Here is a 27,383-nt window from a genome sequence, read left to right as displayed (position 1 = left end):
AGGGAAACTTCGCTAGGTGGCTGTTATTCTGGAAAGAAGGGACCTTACTAACTTTGGAAATCATGGAGAAAACAGCTACAAATATGTAAGAATGCAATTTTAGGAAAGCCATTTTGCTTTGCAAGGCTAGCTACAAATACTGATGAGGCTTCAGCACACACTTAAAATTAAAATTAAATGTGAATTAAATGTGCGTATGCAGATATTAGTATATCGGGATGGGAGGGCAATGTGCAATTCTGACTGAGTTAATGAATTACGATAATTTCAACTATACAGGCAAAACAATGATGAGGGCTAGTTTTTTGTCTTTAAAACTAATTAGCAGGAAGTTTCTTTTAAAATATATTAACTATATATTATATATTTTATATAAAATTATATATTATATAATGTAATACATTTTGTATAAAAAATCTATTTATATTTTTATATATTACATATTTATATATTTTTATATATGAATATATATATTTAAAATATATTTCATTTGTTGCCCAGTGTAGGCTAATTCATTTGACACTGTGAAGTGCTAAAGGCAGTTTCACAAAAGAGATACAAATGACTAAGTTAGTTTTACAACATGGTGGCTATCCACTCTTCAGTGTGTCATGCAAAGTGTAGAAAACCAGAAATGATACCGCATCTGCAGAGGCTGCCAGAACTATAAAGTAGCATTGGATCTATTTTATTTTTTATTATTATTATTTACTGTGGTAGTGAGTAGAGGTCAGAACTGCATTGGACTAATCACTTTACTTCATGTAGCAAGCAACAGTCTCTACACTAGAATCTTACAATAATTTTAACTTGTAAAGATTCTTTGATTTCCTTAATATTTTAGAGAATATTACCCCTTGGTAATATTTTTAAGCTTTAATGTTCTAGTAAAGTAAATATTAAACTATACAACTCTCCAAAAGTGAACACTGAAATTCTTGAGAGTATTTCTAGTATTTCTAGTGCTTACCAGCTCTATTTAGGTACATAAATCATGCATTATGTTTTCTAATTGCTGACTGGGTTTTTCTACATGAGTAACCCAAACAAGAAGAAAAGAGGTTATTCCACTCTCCAGTCTGCTGGAGATGGCCAAATCTGGAGGGCTTCAGGACCTACAAGCTTCCTCACTGCCCCCTGCCAGAGCCATTTGCAGTGGGACGCCTCTCCTCCCAGTGCTAGATGGCTGTGGTGGTCTCACATCCCCAAGTGCAGGGAGGAGGGTGGATGAGCCCGTGCTCCCCATAGGCACACACCTCTCCAACCCACCTTCATTCCTCCCTTTCCCCACCTTTGGTTCTCCCCCTAATCATCCTGCCTATTAGTTTCTTAGCTCTGCTGTCTCAAATCACCGCTACTCCAAGCAGGACAGGTAGCAATAGTACTTCCTGGTTCTTGTACTTACAGTGATTTTGAATCTATTCCCAAGTCTCAGAAATCTTCATGTTCTGAAAGAATTTTTCACCATAGCAGAAACTGGTCTTTAAATAAATGATCATCTTTAATGAGTTTTAAGGATAAGGCTTCAGACCCTGGTATATAGGTGCCTAAACTTAAAACTAGACAAATATCTTTGCAGGCCTACGGCCCAAGATTTCTTTCGTAATGTGACCTTTCCTCAGATATTGCAAACATTATGTAAAATTTCAGCTAACCCATGTCCATTCTTCTCTCTGTGGCCCTGAGCTGCTCTAAGAGATGTTGAATGCAACATATTTAATAGCAAACATCATCAAGTTGTAACCATTGATTCCCTGTATCTGCAGACTCATCCACTTTCCCCTTTATTCTTTCATTAAGCTGTTTACATTTTCTTGGCATTTCTCAAATGTGAACACAGTTTTAACTTCCAGATGTTCCTTCTTTCCCTGAAAATGCCCAAGTAGACAGATATGGATTGCATCTTCTTTTGAAAATAGATGTACATCAGTTGCATTGGAGTAATTCCAGTGCCAACCATATCCCACTGGAGGAGGCAGCTGTTTTCCAGGTGAAATTATTTAGCTAGCAATAAAACCCACCTTATAATGCTATTATATGTCTGTTTTCTAGCCCAGCAATCTCATTTTCAGCCAATTCCACTTCTCCCAGTTTTTCTGTTTATGTGAATAAGCAGGAAGGGAGACCTTTCCTCTTGCCCTATAGGATGTCAGCAAAAAATTTTGCGGAAGTCTGAACTCCTGGTCATGTAGGCACACAGGACATAACAAATGGTTATGATTAATATTAGGTCCTTGTGTTAAGAATTAGAAAGGAATGGTGAAATAAAGCTTGTATTAGTAAGTCCCTAGAAAATTCCTTAGATCTTCTTCCCACCCTGCACTACTCATTTTCTCAGATACCCGGTGAACATCCTATAGTTCACTAAGTAATATGGAGATCAATCTCTAAACTGAAAAGAAAAACAACCAACCAACAAACCAGATATTTTTCTTTTTTTTGCCCAAGAATAGGTATCAAAACCAACGAAAATGTGCAATGCGTGCTAAAAAAATTGAGTGTTTACAAAAGCCTGTGAAGTCCTGGTTCTACATTGTGTTCCTCTTTCTCCTCTCAGTTCTCATCTTTGAATGTAAGCAATACCAAAGGTATGTACATTCTCTTTTAGAATGTGCTTTATTTAAGTAAATATAAATTCAACATGAGATACAACATTAATGCACTTCAAAATAGAATATTCTGTGTATTCTGCAAACAGAGAAATGGAGGTGTTAAAATCTTCAGGCTTAGTGCAATTCATGAAGAACTGCATCCTGTCTTAAAGTCTGTGATTTTGCAGAATCATATTGTAAACTTCAGAAACTTCAGTGTAGTTTTGAAAGTGTATTTTATCATAATAATTGTCTCAATAGTTTCCTCACTAAAACAACTTTTGTCAGCTGTCCCTAAGGAATATACAAGTGAAAACAACCTTCCCACAGATTCGCTGGTTCAAGTTACTGTGAATGAAAACTCAGCTAACACATTCATGCTTTTACAGGATACATTCTCTACACTCATATTCTTGAAGATATCATTTCACTTTTTTCTCTATCTCAGTCCTATTATTATTCCACTTTTTACATTTACTATGAACTCTTTTACATTTGTGGACTCATTGAATAAGTCAAGTCAATACCTTTGAAATCACTATTGTTGTTATTACTACTAACACAATCCTTGTTATCTATAAGTTTTTGTTGAGAATTATTTCACTTTGTCTAACAGAATAATTCTAAGTCTTCAAAAAGTACATGCACTTACTTAGGTCTTTAATGAAAGTTGCCTACATTTTTGTTTGCTAAATCTCTGAATTTGGTTTTGGAAAAGATTCTCTTGTTTTCAGCTGCTGTCAGGACTTCATATCTATGTTTGCTTTCAATCTTTCCTCTTCTTTTATGCCTTTCATTCTTTTAATTGGAAGAATCAAACTTTTCTGCTATATTAAATGTAGAAATATTACCTTTTGTTCTCACAGTGATTGTAGAGAATATTTTCAATGGTTTTGAGTAGAACTAGAAGTACAGGAGTGTCTCATCAGCTGAAAAAGAAGAGCCCATGTTCTATGTGAAAGAGCATATATTTTTAGTCCTTTATTATCAGTTAGTAAATTGCTGATTTACTTTTGGTTGCAGAAACATTTGTTTTGTGTTTCCAAGTTGCTTAGATGCTAAGGCAATGAAGTGGGAAGATAAGAAAATCATAAATTATTTTCTTCTTCATTGATTTTATAACCAGCATTTCATGAACACTTTTTTGGGCATAGATACGAATAATGTGAACTTCCCAACACATGGACTACTAATTTTCCTTGGATCTCTTGTACAAATACCATTTTCATGGCTTGTGCCAGTTATAGCAAGTGTAGTACAATGTCTTATGGACTACTTCTATTTCATATTGTGAATGTTTTTCATTATTAGTCATTCAATTATTTTAGATACACTTTGTGTTTCTTCTTGTCTTCCACCATAATACTTTAATAGCATTCTGAATGTATTGTACTCTTTTGGGGATGAATTGTGTTAGTGAGTGAAAGATTATCAGTTATGTGACCATAAGAATATAGTCAATGTAAGCTGTAAGGCTGAAATATCAACTGTAATGTAAATGTTCATCTTCAATAAATATGAAAGTATGCATTTTTTATTTATTAGCACTTATCTAATTACAGCTGAAGCTGCACTCTATTGATATAATAGAAAAGGAAATTAATAAAGAGAGGTTAGATGATGAATAGGCCTTTGACCAGAATATAACAGCCAGCAAAATCTTGCAAAGATGTATACAGAATAAATAAGTAGCTCTCGAAAGCTTTCTTAAAAATTTAGAAAGGACTATCAACTTCTACATCTGCAGAGGACATCTCTATCTCTTTTCATTATACTGACAAAGTTATGAGTTGAGACTGCTGTATTAATATTACAGAAACTTCAGAGAATTGCTTGAAAGTTTCCTGAAATGAGAAAATAGCCGTAGCTTTGGTATTCTTAAAATCCAAGATGGAAAGATTTCAAGAAACTTTATACACATGCTGAATGTGTATAAATGGCTTGAAAAGATGGGCAAAGACGACGAACAACTACGCTCAGAGGAAGCCTGTGATATATCTAGTTTAAACATTACACAGTGTAGAGGAGCAATGAGCCAGAAGTAAAAACAGGAGACCCGGGTTCAGCTCTGCCTCCTGCCAGAATTCCAGTATGGCCTTCGCTCTTCACTTAACTGCTCCATCACTTCCTTTCTTTTGAATGAAAATAGTACGGCCTTACATCAGAGTGTGAGCTGGAAGGAAGGTAAATGTTAGAAGTCTAGGGGCAAATAAATCCAGATTTGAAGATCTATAAAAATACCCAGAACAGAATTGCACATTTTGAATATGACCTGAGACTATGTGAAGGTGTAGTAAATAGGAGAACATTGTGTTTATATGGACATGTTTGAGCATCACTAAAAGATTTGTGAATACAGCACAGGCGGTTTGGAAAGCAATACCAGGCTGAAAAGTGTCCTTTCAGCTGCTGTCTCTATTTCATTGACATGGAACAAAAGTTTTTTTCTGTTGGATGAAAGAGAGAGGGATGAAATCAGGACAAATATGCATAAATATCCTTTTCAGGCATCATGGTTGAACTTCAGGCATAGGTATGCAACTTTGTTCTTCTCTTTTCCTATCACCATGAGAGTCAGGGAGTGAAGCACAAAAGAACTAAGGTTGGGACGAGATGCCAGGAATATTATAGAGGTCCTGCAAGTGTCTGATGTGCATGCAAGGCACTCAAGCTGGGTGGAAACTTTGTAGCACCTGCTGTTACTGTGGGCTAGGAATACTGGAGCTCCTACTATATGGATCTGATATTACAGAGAACATGGGGAGGTGTTACAGCTTGTGGATGAGAGCTGAATAGTTTTGGGATGACTTCGTGCATGTTTACAGCAGATGCTAAAGATTATTTGATTTAGAATCCATGGGAGGAAGTAAGGAACCTATCATTCCAACCAGGTCAAAATTTTTCCCTGGTGTAGCTCACTTTCTGTTCCAGTTAGCAATAACAACATGGAGGGGCCACGTCGAGATGGAGGCTTTTTTTAACTCAGAATAAGATCTTTTAAACTGCAGTGAGATGAGACTTGACCATTATGAATGCTTTTTGGACTGATTATGCCATTAAAAAAGTGGAGAGGTTTTCCTCTGTCCTAAGATGTATCAATGAGATTTGAGGACTGTTCTGCTGAAGTCCACGTAGATGTTAATTAGTCTGCCATGACCAAATAAGGTGGAACTCTGTTTTGTCTCAGTGTCTAGTGTTTTAATGCAGACACAGGAATTGAGAGAGGCTATGAACTTCAGAAAGATTCACATTCCAAAAATGTAAGTAAATGGATGCCCCATCCATGCATAGGGCAGAGAGGTGCCCAGAAAGGGAAACTCAGAGATGTTTCAACACTTTTGTTCCATTTCTATGCTAGTGCTGATTAGAAAAATGCGATGAGAGTGAATTAAAATTAATTGTCATTTTGCAACATTCTATGCTCTGCACAAGCATGTGTAGTTTGAATTTGCTTTCTAAAATTTGGAATCTTACATTGTTAAAATAATTTCACAAATATGTCTCTCAGCAGAGATTATTTTTATTTCATGTATATTAAAAACACACAGGCTTATCATTAATGCATTCTCCCTGTTTTGGGTTATATGCTTAGAAGCTTAATGTAAGTAGGATAAAGAGATATTTTAGACATACTCTATATGGATAGACATTAAAAATAAATCATCTTCTGTTTTAGATATCTTTGAATTCAGAGAATATTTTTATCTTATCTGTCACTGAATAAGTTTAAAGCACTGTTAGCCTACAAGTAAATCTTTCATATGAATCATTTTCAAGATTAAGATGTCACTTCTCTGAGTCACTTAACAATTAAACCGTGGATCAAAATTCTTCTTTCCTTTCTAAGGCCTGAATCTTATACCAAAAACATCCTCCTCAGGTATTATAGCTTTTATATGGATAAATATTTACATTTTCAAGGAGGTAGGGAAAAAGCCATTTTTACTTTTATGATTCAGCAAATTAATACTGAAAAAATAGATATTTTCACAACATTAGGAACATGTTCTGTACTAGCATTGGCAATTTTGTGCTTAGTGAAAAAAACGTTGCTCTAAAATTATGTCATTATTGCTTTATGTGGAAACCACTAATACAGAATGTTGTGGTATATATACTTGAAAAAGGCATTCTTTGGGATTTGGATTTACTCTGCCAGGTGGGAAAATAAGTTAGCATCTTTTGTAGGAAACAGGAAAATCTTGAGCTACATTCATCAGTTGATAATACTGCCGATTCTCTCTCTGTAAATCCAAAGGTTATATAATGCCATTATTATACACCAGAAAAAAAACTAAGCAAAGAAAATATCCTGCCCATATAATAACACTAATATAAAACACACAAAAATATTTACTTTAATAACCTTGCACTTCTTGGTATCTTCCATGCATATTTCCATGGCTATCATACAACTTAAATGACATTTCAAGTTAGAGTTGATGTAGAAATTGGAACTTCACTTGTAGTTTGGAAATAAAACAAATAGCCTTTTTAAGTGCACACATCAAAGTGTTGCTTTTCATGCACTCGTTTTTGCAAGAAAAGATCATAGCTGACCCCTAAAAGCTGAATTTGGATTCCATAGTTTCTTCAGACAGGTAATAGTGGAGAGGTTTGAACTGTACTTGTGCATATATTTTAATCCAGACTTGCCCATAAGTTTAGGTTTCATTTTATAGGCCACATGGATATCTCACTGCCTAGTGAGGGATATTTCTAGGAATTATTATAGAGAATGGCTCCTTTTCTGGAGCTAAATAATGTAGCCAGCTAACCACTTCTTGGCTTTTATCACTGGGATAAACTAGAGACGACTGAATCTCATATCTGTTTGGACAGTTGAGGTCTTTATTATTTTATCTCATTTACTCTGCACTGATCTGAAGAGGTGTGATAGGAAGATTTAAATTGCAGGTCAATCTCCAATCCCTTATAATAGATAAACTTAGATGAGGAGGGTTTGTAAGCCTAATTTCCAGCTCACAAAAGCAAGAGTCCTTAAACCAATCTGTAGGCTATTTATTGTGCTCTTGAGCAACTCTTCTGGATTCATTTCTTCAGAATGTGGTAGTGTGAAAATTAGTAATGTATGAAGTCCTCTGGGCTTAGGTATGGGTACAAGACAGACTCACTAATAGTCTCATTTGTTGTTAATTTACTTGTGGGTAAAATTCAGGTATCGCGAACAATTTCTAAAATCTGGTCACGACCTTGTGCTGCTGACAGGTGTTGATTGATTTGGGCTGGCAGGAGGAAGGATACAATTACTGAAGTGATTTTGTTTTTTCCTCAGGTAATCTTCAAGGAATCCTGAAAATTCTTGGTTTTCCTTCTTTTCAGTGTGCAGATGAGGTGCCATAAAAATATCTACATAGGGAGAAAAGATATCTAAGACTCTGTACCTGTACAGGAATACTACGTAGTGATCTTTTTTCATCAAACTCGAATTGACAAGTTTTTCAAACATTCCAAAACTTGGCCAGGGTATAATCCTGAATAAAATGGATTAAGACATGGCTAATTCATGGTAGCTGGTTCAGGAATGACTGTGAGTAAGGGAGGGCACAGTGACTTTTTCCTACTTGCTCAAAGATTTTGCTACTTAGAATGGGTCTCAATAGTCTCAAAAATATATCCCATTTTCTCCAGATTACTTAATACTCATTCAAAACAAAGTTTTCTTCTAAGACGTGAGTATCTGGCATTAGCTGCTGTTAAAGAAACCTTTGTAAGATAGTGTAAAGATTTTCCAGCTCTTGAGAATCTCAGAACACGTTTTAGATGACAGATGTATTGTGAATATGTACCCTCAAACAAAGATCAACTGTCCTCACTGTGACAGCGTATCCTATGTGTCTTAGCTGCCCATTGACATCAGGCCTATTCCCAAATAAAGATCAGAGATGAATGATAATATTAATATAGTCTATCAAGGTTAAACTTCAACTTCAGATTACCATTTTTGGAATCAGTACTGCAAAAAGAAAATGATAAAACACACCATTAACTTTTACCTAAACACTGAATTCTATTCCTCGGTGTCAGTTCAAGAGCCCTCTCAAGCCCTAAAACTGAAGGGATATTTCCCAAAGGATTCTTTCAGACCAAAAAAGAAGAAAATAAAAAACAAACCAAAACCTTCAGAAGAGCCATTTCTATCATGACTGCCACTGCTTCCTAGAATTCTTTTCTTATGGGAACACACACTGAATACAAATAGTATATCAGAAAGCATTTTGGGGGTATATTTTGATAGCCCCATAAGTTTCAAAGGAAGCTTTAGAAAACCTTGTTTCCCTAGTATTTTAGGTGCCTATGTAGTGGCCTTGCCTTTAGCTGTTCTGTAAGTATACAGATGGAATACTCTCATATTTATTAGAAAGTAATTCCTTGACAGAAGATGGACCTTGGTTCATCTGTTCCTGTTTACTATGGGCTATAGCTAACTACTCTCTCTCATGAAATTGGTTATACTGTTTTGCAAGCCACATAACAGTTTTCTTCAGTAGACCTCTTTCAGTTTTCTGTCTCCCAGACAGCACGACTTGTAATACAGTTTCATAGTAAATTGTCATTTACAGATGAGATATATCAGTGACATAGATGACTGTCTTGCCATGAGCACTTATTTTAGTTTTCCCCTCTTGTCAGATGAGGAATTTTGTCTTTCCACTTTTTAGCAAGGTCTTTTCCAATACATTTTTGTTTACTGCATAACTTAGTATAGAAATGTCTGTATTCTTGTTGGCTAAAAATGCCTTTTTCTTCTGCCTCTGGTAAGACAGCTGGGACCAGGTCTTTTCAATATGACTTATGCATATATACATATATATTCAGACTGCATCCATGTGGTGATCTCCATATTTGCGTGCTCTAATGACTGGATAGCTCCATATGGAAGACTTGGCAGACTTGTGATATGAGACACTCTTGCACTATAAGTTGGGGAGAGTATATTGAATTATTGCTAGAACTGCTTTCATTTTCAGAGGCAGTAGATATCAGTCTGTTAAGACATACAAAGTTTGTCCTACCTCCAGTGTCACGTTAGCTTGGAATAGAAGAAATCAAGCAAGTCATCGTATTAATCATTCCTAGACACAATTATTTGAGAGATAACAGTAGTTCCACCAGAGGAAGCACAGATCTGGAATTTTCTTTACAGAGTTTCTTTATACTGGTACACTTGCCCAGAGAGAAGACAGAGGTATTTGTAACCATCTTAGTGACTTTCAATATTTATTATGACTCATTATTTTACCGATGGGAACAGATTTTTTTTCTTTTTTCCATAACAAAAAAAGTCAGTGTTTTTCTCTAATCCCTTCTGAAAGTTTCAGGGATGTGAAGAGTTGAGTTTCCAAAAACAAATAACAAAGGGAATGCATACAGTGCTCTTGCTGCAGAAGGTTTCATGCTATTTAAAGATAAATGGCAACCATTTTCCTCCAACCTTCATTTTGACATTTTAAAAGATAAGATGTACCTCTCAGCTTATATCAACTCACAAGTACGTCTAAATATCCCTTTGGCATCTCTTTCTGAAATGTCAGATTTCTAAGATGAGCATGAAGGTAAAACTTTTTACTGTTTTAGAGTACCAATTTGTTTCCAGAGAAAGGAAGGTATTACTACAGATCAATAAAAAAATTCAAGTGTGGAACTGAACAAATAATGGATTTTTCAGGGTGCTGATAGTTTAGGATTGTGTGTTCAGAATTCAGTTACACTCTTATCTCATCTGCATCCTGAGAAGCTGGAAATTAAACATTTGATTTTTGAACAAATCTCAGCATTTCTAAAAGAAAATATAAAAAACATATCAAACTGAAGAGCTGTTTCAAAGAGAAAAATTTAAATGTCCAAATTCTAGATCATGAAAAGGTGAAGTCTACTGCCTTTTGGGAAGGGAGCAGCTCAATATCCCTTTGCCATGCTTGGTTGCTGTTTTAAAGTGCAGTAATTGGCACTTTTCTTGTTCTTATCAACTGTACTTCCTGCCGTCTTGATTTTATAGAAGTAATTTATTCTGTGTTGATTATTGTTAACCCCTGTGGTCTGCTAAGTTCTCAAGAAATTACTACACAAAGTGATATAGCTGTAAGTAATATGATCTATAAAATTTCCCAATAAAACTTGCTATCTTTTAAACCCGGTCCTTAGGGCTTCCCTTACTTTTCTTTCTAAAGTCGTTTCAGGTATGAATTACTGCAGAGAGTCTCACAATACAATCAGTCATATAAGACTATTTCAGCAGGCTCAACAACACAGAAGAACTTTTAACTACTAACTAACCACTAATCCCTTCTGTGTCTGTTGTACTTGAATAATCAGAATAATGTAAAAGCTCTTTGAAATACATACACACACAAGAAACAACCACACGGAGACAGAAGGTTAAAGGTCATATTGGCATAATGTTCTTTTTAAGCAATTTTGGAATGAAGTGAAGGCATTTTTTACACTTCCTTGCAAAGGTATTTGAGACAAATTTTCCTCCGCCTAATTTGAAGTAGCAACCAATGCTCTACTAGACTATGAAATTCAAACATGTAAGGAAAGATGGAAATTCGGCTCCAAATTACTGAAGTTCAACTTTCCAAGTGATTTAGGACTCATCTCGTATGAATTTTCAATGGGATGTGGGCTCCTAAGTCCTGCAGACATTTGCTGACCTAACTGGGCTCGCTGAAGTCAAAGGTTAGAAGCATGTCAGCTGAGAGGGAGTTAACTTATTTTACTGCTGATCATATTTTAAAACACAGTGTAATTGGGGTCTGATGGAAACTGGTTTCCACTTCCCCTCCCTTAAGTTCTCAGATTGCTTCAAGACATCTGTACAAATAGGTAGAATTCCTCTTCTTGATATGTTATTTATCTAATACTACAGTTCACACCTTGGCCTATTCCAGAACAAGTAATAGCTAGTAGTAGTATTTCTTCAACAGGATCCAATGATGCATTCCCTAAAATGCAGATGTTGCCTATTAGGTTCACAAGCATCAAGGCTTATTTTTTTTGGGGGGGAAGTGTTTGGTAAGATTTTTGTTCCCACTCTTCTCCACAGGGGAAATCTGTCTGGAGCAAAGAGACCTTTTCTCGGTTATATATCTTTATTAATTTTTCAAAATCTTCTGAAGATCTTTTTTCTTGGTTACACTTGTTGCTAGAGCAAATTGAATTTCCCGACTGTAGAAGACTTCCTACCCTACTATCTCATTCCACGCTCTGAGCTTTTCTAGACAACCATCCTTAAGTGCTACTACTTGTATTGCTCCCCTTGATCCGGAGGGCTCCCATGGGGGTGAAGACCAGGTTACCCTCAGGGGATTCTGACTCCTTGTGTACAACAATTGTCCAAATCCATCATTTGAATCTGCATGGCAAGGAGTTAACCACGTATGCCAACTTGTTACATGAGATACAACCAATCTTTTACATACACAAAAGTATCTTTAAAGTAATTTTTGTAGCTGTCCTCAGGAAAAAAAAAAAATCAGATACATGCATTCAAATAATTGTAGCTAGATGGAAAGTGTGGGGTGTGGAAGTATTTTGATTTGGTATTCTTGGAGTGTGATGAAAAGCTGCTGTGCTTCAGCTGATTAATTATTTCAAAAAGTGATTTATACTAGGTATATGATGCACTATATAAGAAAGAGCAAAATGTAGTAAGAAACTTATTTTAAAACATTGGAGCTTAGTTCCTGAGTTTTTCATATTTCTTTTCTTTAGAGTCACTAGCACTTCACAGCAGGTTTTGAAAAATTGTTCCATGTGGAAAAAAAATCCTCCCATACATTTTATATTTCTCCTTTTTATTATAAAGGGCATTTGCATAAAAATAGTAGATTTGTTTCTTAAAAGTTCATTTTTTCTTGCTGCTCCCTCCCATTTAGAATCATCATAATCCTCACAATAGATTGACATGGAAATGGTTGTAATATCACAATGGAAGAATTACAACTATAAGTAGGGTATAAGCAGCAGATTCTTAAAGTGAAAAGATCCTGTTTCCATACAAGTAGCATTGCAAATAAAGAGCAATGAAGAAGCAATAACAGGAATAAAATATTGTTAAAATGGATTTTTCTTTGACTTTGATATTTATTTGGTATTATTTGATGAAAATAAGGTCAGCAAGAACATGAGAACAGCCAACATGTCAGGTCCAACTGGTGCATTATCTTGTCTTCATTAGCAGCCACTGGCTGAGGAAAAAGTATAAGTTCAGGCGTAAATGCTTAACCCCTGCCCTGCCAGAATACTTGCTCAGCATTTAGGGATATGAAGTAAAGGAAATTCCTGAGCCAGAGATTATGTCTTTGTATTCAAATGTCCCTTTTCCTTTCATGCAGTTGCCCAGCCCCTATTGTAATCTGGCTGTACATCATCGGAAATAATGAATTTTCTGTTCATAGAGTTATGGAGATTTTCTAATTAGTATTAGTTAAACTATTTTCTTCAGAGATTCTTTACTTTGTTTTTTTTCCACATAGAACATGGTAGTGTACTGTATCCTAAGAAACAGTCATTATTACAACCCCAAAATATATATCACACCTTAGAATACAGCATTAATAACTTCTAGTTTTCACCTCATAGTATTTATTAGTAGTAGTACTGCTATTAGTATTATTTACTGATACTGTATGAAGTACACATTTTCTTTGAACTAGATAATGAAACGGCTTGATAGGTTGTATATTTTATTCTACAAACTTCTTATTGAAACCGATGAGATCAAAAGATTGGTGTACATAATTTCTTGGAGAATGAATGGAAAAGATTAATACAATTTACTTCTTTAAATTATCAGATGCTCTCTATTGATCAAAAATAAAACTAATACAGATATAATAACAGAAAAGGAAATTAAAAAAGTACACAGCACCATATGTAATTATAAGTGCCTTTTCTGAATGCAATCGTTGCGTTAATTTTCATGCACCATCCTCGCCATATTCCATAACCTCTATTCTATTTCTTTTGTCATGTAGAATTGGTTGCTGCATAATCTCCAACATTTCATAAAGAATATTACATTTTTATAACTATCAGTCACCAATAAATCTGCAAATGTTCCCTCACAGACAGTCCTAGTCACAGCTTTCTAAGCCTTTAGTCTGCAGAAAGACTACCTTTTAATTTTGAGAAGTTTGCCAATATATACGATATGCGTTGAGAGGTTTTTCTTTTTGTGCTTTAATTACGTAAACTGTAGAGCAACACTTCAGTACTCTGTGTGATGAATTTAGAAGTCTGTAAATTCTGGTATCAGTTGTGAAACTCCTTTTATATATTATTTCCTTTTAGTTATTCCAGTTGCATTCATTCATTCATTCATTCATTCATTCATTCATTCATATGTATGGGGATGTAATATGATACAAAAGAAAAGAAATAGCTGAATGTCAGCCATCTCAAGAGAAGATTTATGCTGCAGCTCTAAATAAATTAGCTTTTCTTAAAATTGTCACATTTCTGCTCAACAGCTTGCAGAAGCTCCTTCATACTCAGAAGACCTACACTAGGTGTCCACCACCATTTCTGGGCTGAACTGTAGATCACTGCCCTACTCACAGAGCCTGTTGCAGGTAATGGTGAGAGAGAGGAGCTTTCAAAGATAAGCTGAATTTGCCTGTTTAAGTTGTCTTTCCCTGTTTCCATCTGCCTCTCTCTCAGTGTTAGGAAGAGTCTTGCCTTTATATTACCATGTATGTCCAATAGAAAATATGATCCATATTAGTGGATCTAACTAGTTTCCTAACCTATTGGAGGTTTCCAGGACTACAGATCCTCCACAGTAAGTGGTTTTAAATCCACTGTAATCACATGCTTTAGCAGCATTTGGAGGAGAGCAAAAGGTTTTGACAGTTGGACTCCTCTTGCTCTTCTTCCTCTGAGCTGTTCTGCACTCTGTTACTCACTGTCCAGTATCTGCATGTCTTGGCCTCTGGTGCTGGACAGAAAAGATGGTGGAGGCTCTCTGTTCAGGTGCGCACAGTGGGTTCTGAGGGTCTCTTTTCTCTCTGCTCTGCATTTTGTTCCCACATAAATGTACAAAGGAGGCAAAAAGCATGAGTGAACAGAAAACAGCAAAGAGTTTTCCACTCCCTGTGCCTATGGAAGTGCTGGGAGATTGGCTACGTGCTTATGATGAGGTAAAAGCTTTCTGGACAAAAGTCATTAGACCACTTCAGGAAAGAATATTGTTACTGATATTTTGTTGCAAGCTACTAACTATTAACCACAGCAGAAATTTTGTCTTTTCCTTTCCATTTGTATAAGTCAAGGGTGCAGAAACCACAGTAGAGACATGAAAAGAGGAGGACGCCACAGTCAGGCATAAGTATCACCTGAACAACAGGCGTAGGTATAGTCTTTTCTCGTGGTAGAAAGCATTTTCCCCGCATGGGAAAAGAGTGATTATTGTGAGAGTAGAGGTCTGTAGACTCACTAAGCGTGATGTGCTGGGCCTGAAAAGATGCAGCAGATTATCACATATCCATTGCCCAGCCCTTCACTGAAGGGTTCTAATCCCTTGTCCTCTTCTCCCTGCGGTACCCTCCTTACCGTAGGCTGAGACTCCTGCCTGCCTCATCGCAACAGTGGTGAATTGATAAGGTCACCAGGTTAAAGCCCAAGGCTCGGACTGGTGCTTAACATACAGTGTCAATTTATACAGTCATTCTTTCTCTTTTCTGCTCCCTTAATTAGTATTTAAATATTCCAAGTGAAGTGGAATAGGTCGAACAGGAGTCATTAATAACCTGAATCCAGAATACTCTATAGCCTATTTATTGGAGTATTCATCTGGGGAGTGGAACAGACAAGTCAAAATCTACCAGCTCTCTCATTTAGAGCAGACTGCACTGAGGCTTCTCACATCCCAACTGAAGTGCCCTAGCAACAATATTATTACTTAAAAGGGAACAACCTCTTTTTTTTAGTAGCATGACTAGCCCTCTGCTTTTAACATAGCCAGTCTTAAAAAGGCATTTCACATTAAATATTTTACTTGATTTTATTTTTTTTGTGTGCTGTTGGCAGAAGAAGGACTGTAAGACATAAAATAACTATGAAATAACATAAATACAGAAAATTACTATCTTACATTTGAATGAGCCTGAATGGAGTAAGGGTATTTTTTGTTTTGGTTTTTGTTTCTTGTTTTGTTTTGGTTTTCTTCTGAGGTAGTGGAAGGTATAGCTGCTGAACTGTAAAATCAAGTGCCCATCCTTAATCATGGACCTCTATGCTTATTATGCCTTAAGGAGTACTCAACTCACAAATACAAAGGGTATTTTATATAAGCTGCCAGGACTACAAGCTCACTCTGGACTCTGAAAGTCACACAGTGTTCTCCTCAAAGTTGTCACCAATTGTCAAGGTTTATTTATACTTATGAGACCTTATGGATCTTCAGATTGTATCCTAAGTGACAACTCTGAAACCAGAGGAATAGTAAAAGAACTCAGAGTTTTAGCTCTTTGGAATTTAGCAAATCAGTCTGTTGATGTAAAGGTGACGTTTGTGACCTGATAGGGTAGTTCTGTGTGCATGAGAAATTGTGATGTGGAGTCAGAGGTATATATCCCCGGAGTAATCTTTTTATAGAAATGTATATATAACTTTTTAAAGTTCCCATCCTCATTGAAAATCGGTAGCAATCACAACCCAAAGTGCGAGGGGGCTCTAGCAGACATGTGGTGGTGGATTAAAATTGGATGGGTGAAATTGTAACAGCCTTCAGCTGCGCCCTCCACTCCTGTGACAGATGTTGCCTCCCCCAAAGCAGGGACAACTGATCTGCTCATGAATCTCCCGATCCACTGCAGTGTTCATCTAAAGTAAACTGACTTGGATTCTGATTGGCTGTATTACAGACAGTGAAATATTTCTTGGGAGAGAAAATGTGTATTATATGGGCAGCAAGGATGTCTGGAGAAGTTCAGGAATCTGATTTTAACTTGTTGCTGAATGACCCCTGTCAATAGTAAAAGTAGAACTCAATAGGCTCCATCAAGTGATTTCAGAGCAACAAAAATGCCTGTCATTCTCCCACTGGGCACCTGAAGCCCCACTGACCTCTTGGGCAGGAGCTCTGCTTAAGTTTGGCACTTTTCTGAGAAAAAGGAGAATTGCTGCTGGCTGAATTGATGGAAACATTGCCCATCTGTAGGTCCCCTCTTTCTCTACTGGTCTAGCTCTGTAAATAGCATCACTGCAGGTTTGGGGAGGAGTTTAACACCGGTAGGAGATGGACAAAAATGCACACAACACCTGGGCACTGCAAAGCAAGGAACAGGCAGAGAAAAGCATCAGGATAACACCATGGGTACTGCAATAACCGAGTGGTTGTAGGGGGGAGGGCAATCATCTTGGTGTTATTGCCTCTTTTTTTTGGAGTAATGAAATTACAATGGTATCAATATACAGTCCACCCCACATAAAATTATGTAGTAGCAAACAATGTCTTCCTCAGGAGTCCTCAGAGAAACTCCTCCAGCCAATTTTGTTTATATTAGTAGTTAAGGACATAAAAATCTAATTTCTATTTTCAGTGGTTTAGGACATCCACCTGGGTTCTTCCAGGCAGTTCAGAAGTTACTGTCCTGTGGATGATGCCTGCCAGTCCTGTGAGGATGTCTCTGATATCATAAAGCATCTATAACAACACTAGAGACTTCTTAGGCACCTGAATCATACTGCAAGCACCTGCATTGGGAACCTCTAACAGTATAACAACATTTTTCTTAGCTTGACTTCCAGTCAAATTTGCGTCAATAGCTGTTCACTCCCACTTCAATGAATGTAATGGTGGTGATTTTATTGTATAACATCCTCAGTTTTTAAGGGGAAATCTGACTTGGCTACCTCAACAGCCAAAAGCATACAATAGATAACCTTCTAGCATACTTGAGCTTTGTCTCTGCAGTATTGCTCAGATGGATAAATTGTGGGAAACTATTTTCTTCACCAAAGAAGGCACATAGCAGTGAATTCAATATAGCAAATTCAAATAGTGAATTTGAAAAGTTAGGTATACTAAATAGGAAGGAACTGTTTTTACATAGCAACAGACCTACAGGAATGATCCTTTGAATGGTAATTACATGTATAAGTCTATATCTATATACACACATAGAGTTTTAATTGCTTGTATTATAACTGTGCAAATATGTGTCATTAGTATGTCCTTGGAGATATGCTGTGGTACTAATCAGATTTATCAAGATGAGACAGTATCTTTCTATTCTCTCTTACACATCATAAACTCTGACTGATATCTCCAAGGGAAAAAAATGCATAATGTGTCATTTATGACCTGTTGCATGCACAAATTACTTGCATTTTGTATGCAGTAGGATAACAACATGCTATTGATTTTGAATTTGACTTTAGGAAGCTGATCTTTATTGCTAGTTGTCACTTGGCAATTTTTTCCTCCTGCTGTGAAATGTTTGATCTAAAATTTATGTTTGGAGAAATGGAAGCAGTGATGGTTTTATAATATTAAAAAAAAAAGTATAAATTCTACCCTAGTAGATAGACATTATTCATAAGCAGAATAAACATTCTATAAATAAGACTAAATTTCAAATAAGTAACAAAAAACATGTAATATGCCAATCTTGTTCTGCTTATACAACACTCCTGTAGCAGAGCAGCTTTCTGGGGCTTGAAGCAAGGCACTGATCAGTGTCAGGATGCTTGCGCAGAAGCAAGCTTAAAAGGTAGAGCTAAGGGAAGTACACACAAATGCAATGCATTACCTAATAAACAAAAGAAATGTAGAATAGTTCGGGTATGAATTTTAACACTCTACAGATATGACAGATTAACAGTTAGGGAACCTCTGATACCAAAATTGTCCTTCCCAGTTCTACCGATATATGTGAGATACATAAAGGTCATTTCAATATCACTTTAGAGTATTGTTCTCACTTTCTACAGAAAAAGGAACAAAACCAATATTCATTAGCATTAGGATTGGAAGACTTGTTATGCCATCTTTTTTTTTTTACGGACAAATATATGTATCTATGGGTAATATCAAGGATCTAATCCTTTCTTCATTTATTTCTTTAAGAATATCAATATAGTGATTCTTAAATAGAGGCTACATACATGTTGTGATGGCAAATATCTGAAAGTCTTCAACAGCGTTGTACCTTAGCTCTAGTGATAGTTTCCAAATGCATATTTACAATCTTCCATGTGAAAAGTGAAACTAAATCTGTTTATCTTTGTATAGAGCAGCTTTTCTTACTGTCACTTTTCTTACCTCCATCATCCTAGAAAACTATCATCTTTCTAGGTTGCATCAGCTGTGACAGAAGATAGGTGATCTCAGGGTGAGAGCAAAGGTATGAGCAAACCAGGCATCACCTGATTCCTTGACATTTCAGACATCTCTCTGGGCAAGGGTCCCTGAAATCACTGACATTAATTTAGGACAGTTGGTATCATCAACCAGACCGGGAACATATGTAACATATCTTTGAATATTTTAACAGTAGTTTACAAGCGGATATTGTAAACTAAGCTAAGTGGAGATACTGTGCTCTTCTACTGTTTTTGGCTGTGGAGTTATGAATATTTTTACTATTGTTATTGTATATACTGGAAAACAAACACCAACCAAGATTGTTTAGGTGATAACGTTCTTCTGTGAAGAAGAGTAATCTGAGAATTTTCAAATGTGGTCAGGTTTCAGTTAACTTAGTTTTGGTTTGTGTCCAGAATTAACATTTCTTAATACCCCAGGAAGAAGTAGATTAAGTCACTACTGTTAACTGTCCATTAAACAGTTAATGTGTGTTAACTGTTGACTTAGCTAACGTACGTACTCACCTTCCTACCACCTTTCTAGTACCAAACCTATGCTTTCTGGAATTAAGTCTGCTTTGACACTGTAACTCTTGTTTCTTAGGAGATTATTTCATTAAGTGAAAAATGCCACAAACAAAAGTATTTAAAAATCAGCTACAAGAGTCTTTGCAACTTGTAAGGATACTGGGCATGTAAATCATTTGTGTTTCTGTTAGATGAAATGGAGTATGTAGGTTCCTATTGCCATTGATACATGTCCTTGACAGCAGAATTCCAGCCAAACTTCGAGTGGCATAGACGTATTAGCTCCATTACAGTCAATGGAAGTACACTTAATCACATCACCTGAGAATCTGGCCTACAGCCCGTAACAAGACAATCCTTTGGAGAGTAATAATATTTTATTCTTTCATCAATCACTCTCCTAGGTCTGTAGCTATTCATGGCAGACTAAAAAATGTCATATTATAATCAAAAAGGCTGGTCGTGGCTATTTCACCGTGTTTGCTCCCAAATTAAGTTTACTAAAAGTCACCCCAGTTCAGGAAAAACTCCTTCCAGAAAGCACAAGAGCCTGTCTTTAATAATGCAATATTTACATTTATTTTAAATATTCTGATTACAGAGCTATTTCAAAACATTCATATTCTTGATTTTTAGGCTCTAAATGTTACATTCTATTTCCTCTGCTTTGACTATTTGCCTAGGACGTATGTCTACAACCACGACAATAATAGATGGTAAGAACGGATCTGTTCCCTCATCATCCATGAAAGTGGGCAAGAAATCAGTTACAGAAGACCTCGTGACAACGTTCAGCTCACCAGCAGCATGGCTTCTTGTTGTTGCTCTGATTGTAACCTGGTCAGCAGTAGCTATTGTAATGTTTGACTTGGTGGATTACAAAGCCTTTGCAGGTAAAATTCAGCATATTCTGTTTGACATCTTGTATATTAATATTTAAAAATTTATTAAGGAGTGTATATTATGTAAATATGCATGTCACCTTCTTGGAGGAGATACTGTGAGTAATGTCAGAACATATTAGTTTACACTTCATACATCTTTATAATTTAAATCTCTCCATTTTGCAGCCCATCCTCATCCTGGAAAATGTGTATGTTGACAGTAATATAATATGTATATGAGCACGTGTGGTCAGATTTCTGTTTTGCAATTTCTATATAAAATTATTTCAAGAAAAATAAAATTAATTATTAATTCACATTTTCTGAAATATATTTTAAAATCTTTCATAGTTGTCTTGGGTATTCTGACATCTGCTTATACAGTTCAATGACAAGAAATATGCAAAAGATCATTTATAAACTCTAACTCTAAATTCATCTTCAAAAACCACAAGCACAGAGGACCAGATTCTTAACATTAGCTAAGTCACACCCTTATCTTCAATAAGGCAATAATTCTAGCCCAGGTTAAAACTGGGCAAACTGACTGAACAAGATCAAGTTCTGGGGTACATGTTGGTTACTGAGGGCAAAGACGAAAATGAAGGCATGTGTGTCTAGTACAAGGACTGTGATTGTGGTTGAGCAATGGGAAGAAAAGAATGGTGAATAGAAATTACTTCATTGCTACTTGATTTTTATGCCTTGTATCTGGCAATGATATATATGGAAAATAAAATAAACTAATTATCTATGTTTATAAAGGGGGCATAGTGTTCAGCAAGCCCCTTTGGCAGAAAAATTTTTGTGAGGTAAACAGGCTGTAACGACTGGGAAACACGTAAGTGAAACAGAAAACAAATTATTAAGGTCCTTTTCTTTCTTAAATAAGAGCTCCAGCTCTAAAGGCATCACATCTGTCACAATAATTAACTAGGAATTGAAACTCAGACTTCAGCCTTTTAATTCAAAACAAATTGAGTTGATGTTTCAAAGTTAATTTCCTAGACTTTATTAGTTTACTGATAAATCCATAGATTTTTGTCCTGCTATATATCAATATTGACCTCAAGATTTACTTAAAAAGCTTTTGAGACATAGATAGAGCTTGAAAGAAACGGCTGAATCCTGGATCAATGGATGCCATAGAAGCTTGAAATGTGGAGAAAACGTATCACAAACTCCTGTTAAGTTTTTTGCTTCTTATTTGCCCTTGTTTTCAGAAGAAATTAACTTCAGGCACAGCAAAACATAAAGTTCCTTTTGAGCGATCCTCCCAAAACAGGCATCAGACTTTAATTTGGACACAATACACTTGATCTTACAACATAGATGTAAACCAAGAGGGAGAAACCACCATATTCTGCTTTTATTTTTCCATATTAACTATTAATCAATCAATCACCCAGTCAAGTTCTTAATATGTTTTCAATAAGCAGTCAGGAACCAGCACATAACTCAGGCAAAACTCCTAAACTAAGCGATTCCTGAACTGGCTGTCAGCTCATGCATGCTCAATGTACTAGTCAGGGAAATGTTAAGCAATGAGAATCTGTATTCGTACTGGAGACCGAAGGAAACTTTCTAAGCAGATGGAAATCTGATGTTCGTGTTGTATTGGTTAAATAAGCTTAAATCCCAAAGGTGTTGATGGAAACTGACATTTTCAGACCAGGCTGTAGAAATGAAAACATGTAAAATTTAATCTGCAAGGTGAGTTTGTATTTTGTGGAGATCTCTGAGAGATGATACTTTAGTTTTTGAGTTCATGAGTTTGTTTCTTTTCCTTCCCAAAGATATTTCTCTTCCTAAGTGATTAATTAAGCCAGCATTTAAATCAGGTCTTAATGGTGAGATGTTAAGACAAGGAACTGCCGTGCTCCTTCAGACCAGGATTTATTAGACTGTTTGCTATATTTACATAAATATAACAACGGCTACATAGCTCTTATCATGACCCCTGGGTTTCAACTCCTGAGTTCCTACTCAGTCTGATTTTTCCAGGTGAAACTCACTGATTTATAAAAATTCCATCCAAATAGCTGAAGATTTTACATATGACCACCTGACTGGCATTATTGATACTAGAATGATTTTCACCCTCTTGACAGTTTGGCCCTTTGCCTCCAGTGGAGGTAATGCCGTCTTTTCATACAAAAAGTAGAATCGGGAGCATATTTTTATATGACTCCTTAAATCTAATACCCAGTGATATTTTCTCTTGGGTTTGACACTGCTCTTCAAACAAGCAGAACTGCATAAAAAAAGTGAATAGTTATTTTCAGGACAGTAAGTTTAATTTTGCAAGCATGATTAAAATTAATTTCCTAGTTTTTAAATGTAAATGAAAGATGCCAAAGAAATTATATTCAACTGTATATTTTTTAATCTATAAACCACAGAATATTCAGTGTATTTTTTCCTTAAATAACACTTGCTTTTCATAAGTGAGTGCATTCAATTTCTTTCCCATTTCTTTACCTGAAGTTCCATGAAGTTCAAGTTTAGAAAGTATGTATAGCATATGAATGAGGCAAGCTGAGAGAGCTGAACTTAGTCTAGAGAAGAGGAAACTGAGGGGTGACCGAAAAGCAGCCTGCAGCTTTTTGAAGGGCAGTTACAAAGATGACAGATGACAAACAGTTACCAAGATGATGTCCTTGTTGTATGAGGTAATATAACAAGGGGAATATGGACAGAAATTGCTGCCTGAGAGGTTCGTGTTGAACACTGAGGGGCGGGGGGGAAAGTCTTTACCAGGAGGGCAGTACAGCACTGAAACAGGTTGCTGAGAGGGGCTGTGGATTCTCCATCCTTGGTAGTGTTCAAGATTTGGCCAGATGGCCATGGCTGGCCAGATCCAGTGTTGGCAACAGTCCCTTACTGAGAAGGATTGCACTAGATGAACTCTAGAGATGCCTACTGATCAACAGCTGCGTGATTGCAAGATTTCATTAAAACATCTGTTAGAATCACACAAGGTATTTAGAAAGCACCTAGCCAGAGATCTTAGTGGAGACACAAAGATAACTAAGGGGAAGATTCTCCCATCCTCGCATACGGGAAGTGGATCTATGGACCTTTGTAGTCAAGATTTCATTCACTCATTCGTACAGTTAATCCTGTTGATTTTCGTGCAGGTGTTTCACACTGATTCCTAGTGGGATGACTTAAAAGCATACTGTGCTCATCTGCAGAGCTAGCCCTTTGCCAGATTTGCAGGAAGCAAGGACCTGAGCTGGGAGAGCTCTGGGAGAGCTGGGTAAAAAGTGCCACACACCTCCACACTGGGGCCGTCTCTGACCTACGGGCTCCCACCAGAGACTTCCACTGTGTTTCTGTGCCAGAAGTGACCGTCTCCATAGCAGAGCCACTAGTAGTGACTGTTCTGCACAGGACTGACTGCAAGAAAACAGAGGCAGGCTGACGTAGTAAACCAGGCTGGGAACTGTGTGGCTGAGGAATATACACAGATTTGTTCCTCCTGATTACAGTACAGAGCTGCTAGCCTCTGGCCAATAAAGGAAGCGTAATGCCCTAAATTATGAGTTCACCTGGATTACACAGAGGTTCATGGAGCTCAGTAGAAACACAACACATCAGCAGAGTAGGAATTATTTTAGACTTGAACTCAAGCATTGTTTTCCTATTCCAGCAATTAACAATTTTGCTCTCGCTATCTTATAGGCAAATAATTCCAAAAAGACATAAAGTATTGGTAGATGTATTTTAGCTCTTATGTATTCTTTTATCAGTATAAACTTCACATTGCCTCTATGATTACAGAGTGCCAACCCATAGGTTTTGTTTCTTGATTACTATGGTTTCATGTTCTCTTAGAAGTAAACTATCAAGTTTGGGAATTTTGACAACTTATGTAAGATGAAGTTTGTCCCAGAAGTAACTACATGAAAATGAGGTGTTTGGTTTCATCCTAAAATAGATGTGGTTAATTACATTTTTGGGGGCCCTCTGTCGTCAGTATTTGAAAAGGAGCCTTTTGAACTGAGGGAGGCTGAGGGAGGGTAACACTTAGGTTTTAGGGAGCTGAAGTTAGATGACATGAATTCAAGTTCCACTCATAGAAAGATTTAAGAATATTTTGTGTAATTTTACACATCCGGAACATGACTACTGTAAATTCTATAGTACTCTGTAGTATTCAGGAGGTGCTGGTTATGATATAAAACATTGCAGGAGGACCTTGTGTTATGGGGTGCACATGTAAAGCTGTGCCTTCTTGGTGGTTATGTGTCAGTTTGTTCAGAGGTTAGAACAGAGATGGGATTTGCAAGTCAGCTTTGGCAGTGGAATTTGCAGAAAGCGTGAGCCGAGAATTAGATCAGTGCTAAAATATTCGCCCCTGTTCTATCTACCCAGAAGGAGGAAATTAAATTTTGCAGTGTTTCGCTTTAGTGTGTTTTGTTCATTCCTTTGAGGAAAGAAATGAAAGCTTGCATTCCTATCATGTTGTATTGTACAACTATAAACATGACTGAAATATTTCTAATGTGGTACGAAGGTGACATGCATTACAAAAGCCTGAGATAAGAAACTATGAATCCCATGCAGTATGTAGCGTGTATGAATATGCAATAAGTAACATACTGCTTTGGAAGATCTCTAATACATTCTCAGAATTTTCAGGAATACAGAAAAAAGATTCATTTTGGTTTGATGTGTGCTTTGCAGCAGTTTGTTATTACTACTATCCTTTGTGTTAGAAAATACACCTTGCTAATTGGCCTTATAATTCATGAATGTATTTCACGCATTTCTTGTACACATAACTGGATTATATATTTTAATTGGTAAATGTAACTAAATAATTTAAGATTATTTTAGTCCTAAAGATTGATTGCCCAGGAATGGGCTAATGGGTTAATAAAGTGTTCAGAATTCCCTGCCATCTCTTTGACCAATTACAGCTAATTAACACCACCCTAATTTCAGCTCCAGAGTGTTCAGTACTCAGAGTAAATTGATAGTGATTTAACCAGTCACCTAAAGGCCAGACTAAATCAAACCTAATGAAACCTCACCAAATCTATGAAACCCAAAACTACCCACAAAATAATCTAAGTGCAAATGCACTAATGCAGAAACGTCAGCCTGCCTCTGTTTTCTTGCAGTCAGTCCTGTGCAGAACAGTCACTACTAGCGGCTCTGCTATGGAGATGGTCATTTCTGGCACAGAAACATAGTTCTGTGTGTATGCTACATTTGCACTTAGATTATTTTGTGGATAGCTTATGGTGAGCTTGCCACCTTATTGTGACTGCTTTCATAAAAGAAAAAAGAGCAGGCTCTTTGTTGTGGGTAATTCAGTTTGCTCATCCATAAAGAGGCTTTTTAGAGACCTGCAGCAAAAGCGGATCTCTGTGGAGGTAATGCATGTCAATGACAGGAATGAGGAGCAAACAGGGCATGGACGCATGGAGCTCCCAGCTCCACAAGATGCATCAGGGATTCCAGTCAGATGTTCTATTTAATGCTTTTTTTTTTTTTTTTATTTAATGGCAAAATATCTGGCCAAATTGTGGGGTCTCCCACATCAGCTTCTGACTAACACACTCTGAAGTCACCGTTTCCCTGCCTTAGCTTGTGGTCACTTCTATTACTGTCTTGTAGCCACAGAAAGCTTTTGGCTGGCCCTGGGTAGTCAGGATGATATACCTATTAATATTCTCCAGTAGAGGAAAACAAACAAAGAATTAGGAACCATATATTCACATGAACATCTGTATTTTGGAGAAAAAAGACACACTAAGTAAAGAACAGGACTCCAAACAACTTGTACTGTATAATTGACACATGGACATTTTTTGCCCCAGTCTCCTGCATGATAAAACTGTAAGGTGCAAAACCTGTTAGGCGCAGAGTGTTTGTTTCATCGTTAAGAGAAATGGAAGTCAGCAAAATACAGCTATTCTACTGGGTTTATTTTCTTTTTCTTTTTTTTTCTTTTTTTTTGTGAGATAATCATTATTAGGAATATGTACATCCATTTTTCTCCTGGAATGTCATCACACTGTAGTCATTCTCTTGGGCTTGTGTTCACTGGAAACTTTTAAGAACTGCAAAAAGAAGAGTGTACTTATATTTACTCTTGTATTCTATGACAATATATCCACCAGTATTAAAACTGATAATACCTTTGCACTTATTCAGGAAAAATAATGAACTTCTGGCTTAGTTTAAAGCACTAGCAAACCTAATGGAACAAATCATTTTGTCTCTTGGTGCAAGAGGTGCTTCACAGTCTCACCAAATTGAAATAATTGGTAAAAGATTTCCATTCATGCAAAACACTAGACAAATCTCCCACAGAACAAAGGAGTGGGATTTAAAAAAAAAGTGTGGCTCTCGCTGTGCTCACCTTGGAGCTTATCAAAACAGTGCTATAGCCTTTTGAAATACAATTTTTACTGTATTTACAGGTGTCAATCCAGAGCATGAGTAAACAGCTTACCCATTTCAAAGTTCTTAATGAAATTCTTAACTGAATTATACGGGACTTCCACAAATGTACCCAAAACCTACAAAATAATCTTTGTCACTGTCTTCCATAATGATAAAAAAAATTAAAGGGATTTAAACCCAATTCCAGTTTAAAGAAGGGCTGCCCAGATGACATCTTATTTCCCGTGTTTCACTCTGCAGCAAATCTTATAACAGCTGAGTTATAAACCCTTAGAAAACAAGTTTATACTGGAAAGAATGACAGTTTATGAAGTACTGCAGTGCTGCAAGTACTGTGTTCATCCTAAATGGTCTAGCATATACAAGAAGATAAATTGTGATAGATCAAAATTCATGAGGTCGTGAAGTTGAAAATATGAAATTTCAGAAACTGACTTAATGAATAGGGAAGGATCTAAGAAGAGAAATAAGTCTTAAATGCATTTCATGGGATACAAAACACAAACCAAATTTCCAGCCCATAATGGTATCTGTGAAATTTCTAATTTTAAACAAACAAACAAAACCGGTAATTCATTTCAGTAACAATTGCAGTAATGTAATTCTTCGGTTATTTGCT

At 36.5% G+C, this 27,383-nt stretch overlaps 1 protein-coding gene across 15 annotated transcripts in view; it reads left to right on the top strand.

Moving 5' to 3' along the window:
- The window catches only part of TRDN (triadin), a 239,830-nt gene that overhangs the window by 10,546 nt on the left and 201,901 nt on the right, over positions 1–27,383 (top strand). For 14 of the 15 annotated variants that reach the window (XM_076333512.1, XM_076333514.1, XM_076333524.1 and 11 more), the window contains one exon: positions 20,141–20,350. In XM_076333512.1, the coding sequence (XP_076189627.1) occupies positions 20,141–20,350 (210 nt within the window). Of the gene's footprint in view, positions 1–14,089; positions 14,192–20,140; positions 20,351–27,383 lie in introns of all 15 variants that reach the window. The other variant, XM_076333516.1, reaches the window with a different exon arrangement.

The sequence above is a fragment of the Aptenodytes patagonicus genome, chromosome 3, assembly GCF_965638725.1.
Source record: "Aptenodytes patagonicus chromosome 3, bAptPat1.pri.cur, whole genome shotgun sequence".
In the NCBI taxonomy this organism is placed as follows: domain Eukaryota; kingdom Metazoa; phylum Chordata; class Aves; order Sphenisciformes; family Spheniscidae; genus Aptenodytes; species Aptenodytes patagonicus.
Note: the sequence above shows the minus strand (reverse complement) of the source record. Positions and strands in the feature narration are given on the sequence as shown.